General features: G+C 31.7%; 1 protein-coding gene across 4 annotated transcripts in view; it reads left to right on the forward strand.

Moving 5' to 3' along the window:
• TFPI (tissue factor pathway inhibitor) overlaps nt 1–5,698 on the forward strand; it is a 102,054-nt gene extending 96,356 nt beyond the window's left edge. For 3 of the 4 annotated variants that reach the window (XM_033230916.1, XM_033230917.1, XM_033230918.1), the window contains 2 exons: nt 2,070–2,249; nt 2,954–5,698. In XM_033230916.1, coding sequence (XP_033086807.1) covers nt 2,070–2,249; nt 2,954–3,060 — 287 coding nt within the window. In that variant the 3' untranslated portion in view covers nt 3,061–5,698. Of the gene's footprint in view, nt 1–940; nt 1,629–2,069; nt 2,250–2,953 lie in introns of those variants that run through there. The other variant, XM_033230920.1, reaches the window with a different exon arrangement.
• Nucleotides 5,699–6,000: the final 302 nt, after the last annotated feature.

Genomic DNA, 6,000 nt, shown 5'->3' on the forward strand with positions numbered 1-6,000 from the left:
AAAGTGGTGGCAATTAATCATTTTATATTCTACGCTGTGCAAGAATGATAATACACATCAGACACATTGGAAAAGTTTGTATGATAGTACAACTCAATTACAATATAACTGTCCTAGACTGCTAGAAAATTCCTCTAATATAAATGATTCTTAGTGACAGGAAATGTCAACATTTTCTAGAATGTCTAGCACACATTCTCACCATTCAACTTTGATTTATGATGGCATATCATCATGTCAAAGGATACAAAATACAGGCATGTAGGATAAATAAGCCTAGAGATCTAATGTACAACATGAAGATGACAGTTAGTAAAAAAGTATTGTGTTAGGGATTTTTGTTACATAAGTAGACTTTAGCTACTCTTGTCACACACACAAAATTGTAACTGTGAGAAGATGGATATGTTAATCTGCTTCGCTATAGCAACTATTTTACTATCTATATATATCCCATAACATCATTTTGTAAACCTCACACATACACAATAAAAATTATTTTAAAAATCATGCACTATAATCCCCACATAGGATAAGGTAAAACATAAAGGGCTACATATGATTTAAAATGATATTTTCATTTTACAAATCCTAGAAGGATTTGTAATCACTGCATATATACCTAGTCAAAGACTTAAGTAAAATCAAATACTCTGTTTTAGATTATAGTTCTGATATATATGTATAATATATATATATAATATATAGTGGCACAAGGATGTCACCTGCCTCAAATTTCTTCTCATAAATTATTCTCACAGTATTCATTCCCTCTCATATTTCCCAGAATATTTTTTGTTACCTGAGTTACTATATGAAGACACTCTAGTCTTTATTTAAATATCTGGAAGGCAGGAGGTGGTAAAAAATGTTTATATCAATTTGAGATTTTTTCTCATTTTTTCTCACTTTGTTTTATTTCTTTTCTTTGCTTTTACAGTCTGTTCATCTCGGGTTTATTTGGCAAAAGACTGCTTCTTGCTTAAGGCAAAATCTATTCACCTTCATTAACTGGATTCCTCGAAGTTCTATTTTCTGCTAATATTGGACATTTAGCAAATCTTCTTCATCTGTATTTGCTTGTATCACATCTCACCATTTGGCAAAGCCATTAAAGTTTTCTTGTATTGATTCCTTGCCATATAACAACTTACCTGTAGTACTGGTTTATTAACATCAAGCAGTTTAACTGTGCTACCGAAGAGCACCAGGTGCCCCTCACTGAGAGTAATTCCAAAAGAGCTAAAAACTAACGTTGAGCTGAAACTAATTTTCTCTTCTGATTTAGCAAATGAGTGCTCCTTTTATTACCCTAATTGTATTTTACTCCTGTGTTTTTGAAAACCATTGATTGATCCCATTGACAAACCAGCTTATCTGTCTGATCCAAAATCAATGTTTCATTTCACTGGCTTTAGCAATATTGCTTCCTTTGCAAAAACATTTAACTCATCTAAAACTAAGCTTCAATTTATGATAAAAAAATGCTACCGAGACAAACATCTCATCTGGACTCATTCCTTGAAACTTAAAGCTTGCTATTCCTAATTCCTCCACTTTAAACTGTGATTGTATTACATCATTCAGCGTGTGTTTAGTCAAGAGAGGTAACTCTTCCTCAGCTTCAGTGTTTTTGTTACATCACAAATAAAAACTTTGCTCATTAGAATTTTTTTAAAGCTAAATATTTGTGAACAAATGATATGTAAATGAATATGTGTGTGTGTGTGTGTGTGTGTCTGTAAGAAATTTTCAGCAGTTACATTGTTGAAGAGTGGTTTTTATTATGTACAAATAGTTTGTTCATATAAAGAGTAATCATAACACTTCTCTTTAGCAAATGAGATATTTTTAATTCATTGGAGAAAGGTCTCAATATAGTGGACACATGGTTTTGTTAAGCATTTTCCTAGAATTGAAATGCACCAATTTTATTAAATATCCCTTCATTCATTCAGATTACTGTTTTACATGCACATGCAACAACATTAATCTATAAACAATACACAACATGAAAGCCTGAAATTCACTATCACATATGGCTTACCATGTTTTCCTGATGTTTTCAGAATTTCACGGTCCCTCATGGTGTCTCGCTCCAGCAGACAGAGGATTGTGTCGTGCCAATGAGAACAGATTCTACTACAATTCAGTCATTGGGAAATGCCGCCCATTTAAGTACAGTGGATGTGGGGGAAATGAAAACAATTTTACTTCTAAAAAAGAATGTCTGAGGGCATGTAAAAAAGGTATAGAAGATACTCTTCCCATTAATTGACTAGTGTTTAAGATAGCAATTGAATTTAAATGATAATATATTAAATATGAAATTAATTATCTTTATTTTAAGAAAGTATGATCTAGCTAACAAATGTCCTCTTCAATTACATTTAGATAATATTGCTAGATATATAACTGTAATTTCTTTTAATGTCCTCATAGGAAAATAATCAATTTAAAACAAATTAAACATTTTATTCTTTTAATGTTCAAATACTAAGCATTCACTTTAAAAGACTATACCAAAATTGCTTTAAGCTTTCTTGTAAGACACAAAATTTTAACATATTTATTAATGTCTTCTGAATATAAAAGTAATGCATGTTTATAAAATACTAAGAAGAGTATAAAAATGCAAATACAAACTACCTGTAATTTAATCAACCACATACAGCCACATTTCTACTTTTTAAAAATAAAGCAAGCATGGATTTGTAACAGAAGATGAACAAATAATAAAAATGAATGGCATGCTTATCCATTTTTATTAACTCATATATGCAAAGTAACTTCCTTAAAAATAGATTGTTCTACACGAATACATGGACAAATTAAAGGCTTTTAAATCAATAACATCTTTTGGATTTAAATATTGAAAGATACTTTGAGAGGATTTTAGATAAAATGTTTTGTTGTGTTATCACACATTAATTTATTCCTCTTCCTCTTATAGGTTTCATCCAAAGAATATCAAAAGGAGGCCTAATTAAAACCAAAAGAAAAAGAAAGAAGCAGAGAGTGAAAATAGCATATGAAGAAGTTTTTGTTAAAAATATGTGAATTTGTTATAGCAATATAACATTAATTCTACTAAATATTTTATACGAAATGTTTCTCTATGATTTTCTATTTTTTCTTCTACTAAAATGCTTTTAATTAATATGTTCATTAAATTTTCTATGCTTATTGTACTTGTTATCAACACATTTGTATCAGAGCTGCTTTTCTAATCTTGCTAAATTGCTTATTCTATGTATGTAATTTATCAGCTGGCTACTGGGAAATTACTTATTCTCTGGATCCTTCTGTATTTGTATTTTACTACAGATTATCATACTACTGGCTACATCAAATCAGTCCTTTGTTTCCATTTGGTGACCATTTGTTTGAGGATACGATCATGTAAATGATTATCTCCTTTATAGTCTGTAACCAGATTAAGGAATGTAGCTCTCAAAAAATCAAGAACTTCTTGAGTTTCACATATAAAATGGTGACAAACACCTGCTTCTGATAAAGATTATTCAATTGTGTATTTGAAAAGACTGGTAATAACATAATTCTATTATGTGCTTCCCTCCTTAGACATAGCTTTTCTCCTATTGTACTAACCAGTACTTCCATCAATATTGAGCTAAACTGTCTTTGAACAGTCAACTCTGCATCATGTGCCTGCCTGATTTGGATTGGTTTCACTTTTTTTTATTTGACCGTAGCCCATTCTATCAGTCAAGATGATTGAATAATTGTGTGTCAAATACAACTCATGATAAGGAGAAACTTTATGGAAACAATAAGTTTTATGGCAATCGAAAGGGAATTATTTATACGTACTTCCTAATACTATGCTTCCCAATATTTTCTCTTACTAAAAATAACAAAAATATTTAAACCTTCTGAAATCTATTCCATTATCATTAGGATTTGCACACAATGCAACTAATAATTCATGCTTTAAAAAAGTAGGTTATTTCTGTTGAAGAGAAAATCAGCAAGGAAGAGTCTACTAGAAAATTCATGTGCTAGTCACTCTTGGGGATTTAATATTTCACTGGAGTTAATTCACTATATCCAGACCTATATCTTTCATTTATTGCTGAGCCATGTGCAGTCTGGTATCTCAATAACCTCAACAACCTCCAAGACACATCAGTTTCTGTAGTGTTCACCTCAAATTTGACATTTGAATCGGAACTGATTTAGAAATAACCATTTCATTCATCTGGTATAGATTCATGACTTCTCACTAACAATGATAGTATAATTCTGCCTCTTCTTCAGGATTGAAATTTTGAACTCAGTTTAGATTGCTTGTTTTAGATTTCTTGTTTTCCCTCATATACCACATCTAAACAGTCTCCAAATCTTTATCCTTTTTTTTTTTTTTCCAAAAAAATCACCCAATCCCTAGGCTTTTTTCTTTACATTTTTTTTTTTTTTCCGTTTTGTTTTGTTATGTTTTCTTAGACAGGGTCCCACTCTGTCACCCAGGCTGGAGTGCAGTGGTGCAATCACGGATCACTGAAACCTCCCACCTAGCTGGGACTACAGGTGCAGGCCACCACACCAACTAATTTATGTACTTTTTGTAGAGACGAGTTTCCTCATGTTACCCAGGCTTGTCTTGAATACTTGGGCTCAAGCAATCTTCCAGCCCCAGCTTCCCAAAGTGCTGGATTACAGATATAAGCCACAATGCCCCCATTTTTATTCTTTACTGCATTCTTCCCATCAGTATTAATTCCTCAGAAATTTAGTACATTCCTCCACCCTTTCAAAATGCTCCCAGAACTCACATTAGTTGGTACTTAACTACAACCTTCAACCTCACCATTTAATTTTGATGTATATTTTTGGGTTTACCTACAGTATTTTCTTTCATGACTACTTTGATTTAGCTAAGAATGCTCACTGTACACTGAATGTTAATTACTCAGCTAATTCACACTGATTTCCTGTTTAAAAATATGATCCCCTCCAGGCCATTCATGTGAAGTCAGGGTACAGCTGATGCCAGCTACAGACTTACTGTGTTTCAGTATGGAATATAAAAAGTACTAACATATAATTACAAATCATTTTCTACTGTGGTATACAAATTTTATCATTACAAAATAGTATCAGCTTTTTTCACTTAAGGAAAATATTACATCTTGATTCAAATGTTCAGTACATAAATAATTGCCTTAAAGTGAGTCTTTGCTGTGGAATTTGAGAGTTTTGGAAATCAAAGGCCCTTGTGAAACATTTCCTGTTGCCGTTTATTTATAGATAGCAATAGCTTCAAATAAGTGGGAAAGTCTACTTGGGTAATGTGGTAAATAGTCACTAAGATTGTATAAATAGCGCATTTGTGAGTTGTGTAATTGTTTTCTCCAACAATAACCACTGGTCCATTGGTTCACTACTTACTCAAGAAAGACATGTACTGAGATGGCTTGAAATGTTTAATGCATGTGAACGTTATTTTTACCATGTTTTGGAATAAGACCTTTATGGTATTGTCTTCCTTTGTTTTCCACAATCAAATGCATCTAACTGTGAATTGTATATGGAATTACATTATTCAGCATATACATATATTTACCTGCTTTGTTCATTCTGTGTATTCAAAATTAACAGATCATGCTGAAAACCACTCAAATGATTATATTTTTTACATTATAAGAAGTAAAATATATTATTCTGAATAATGAAACCTGGCTGTTGGACTCACAATGATTTTAGTACATAAAAAAGAATTCAATGCTCATTAGTTATCATAAAGGTACAGAATCTTAAGATCAAAAAAATAATTGTTCTCACACTCTGCTTTTATTTCCTTTAATTGGAATTGTTAATAGTTGCCTTTTAATTACAAGTACTCATCGATATATTATAATTTGTTTGTCAAACAAATTAGTACACTATGTCCTAACAATCTATACATTTTAAATTTACTCTGCTACAGGCCGGGCGCGGTGGCTCAAGCCTGTAATCCCAGCACTTTGGGAGGCCGAG

The sequence above is a fragment of the Trachypithecus francoisi genome, unplaced genomic scaffold, assembly GCF_009764315.1.
Source record: "Trachypithecus francoisi isolate TF-2019V2 unplaced genomic scaffold, Tfra_2.0 Lachesis_group13, whole genome shotgun sequence".
Lineage (NCBI taxonomy): Eukaryota > Metazoa > Chordata > Mammalia > Primates > Cercopithecidae > Trachypithecus > Trachypithecus francoisi.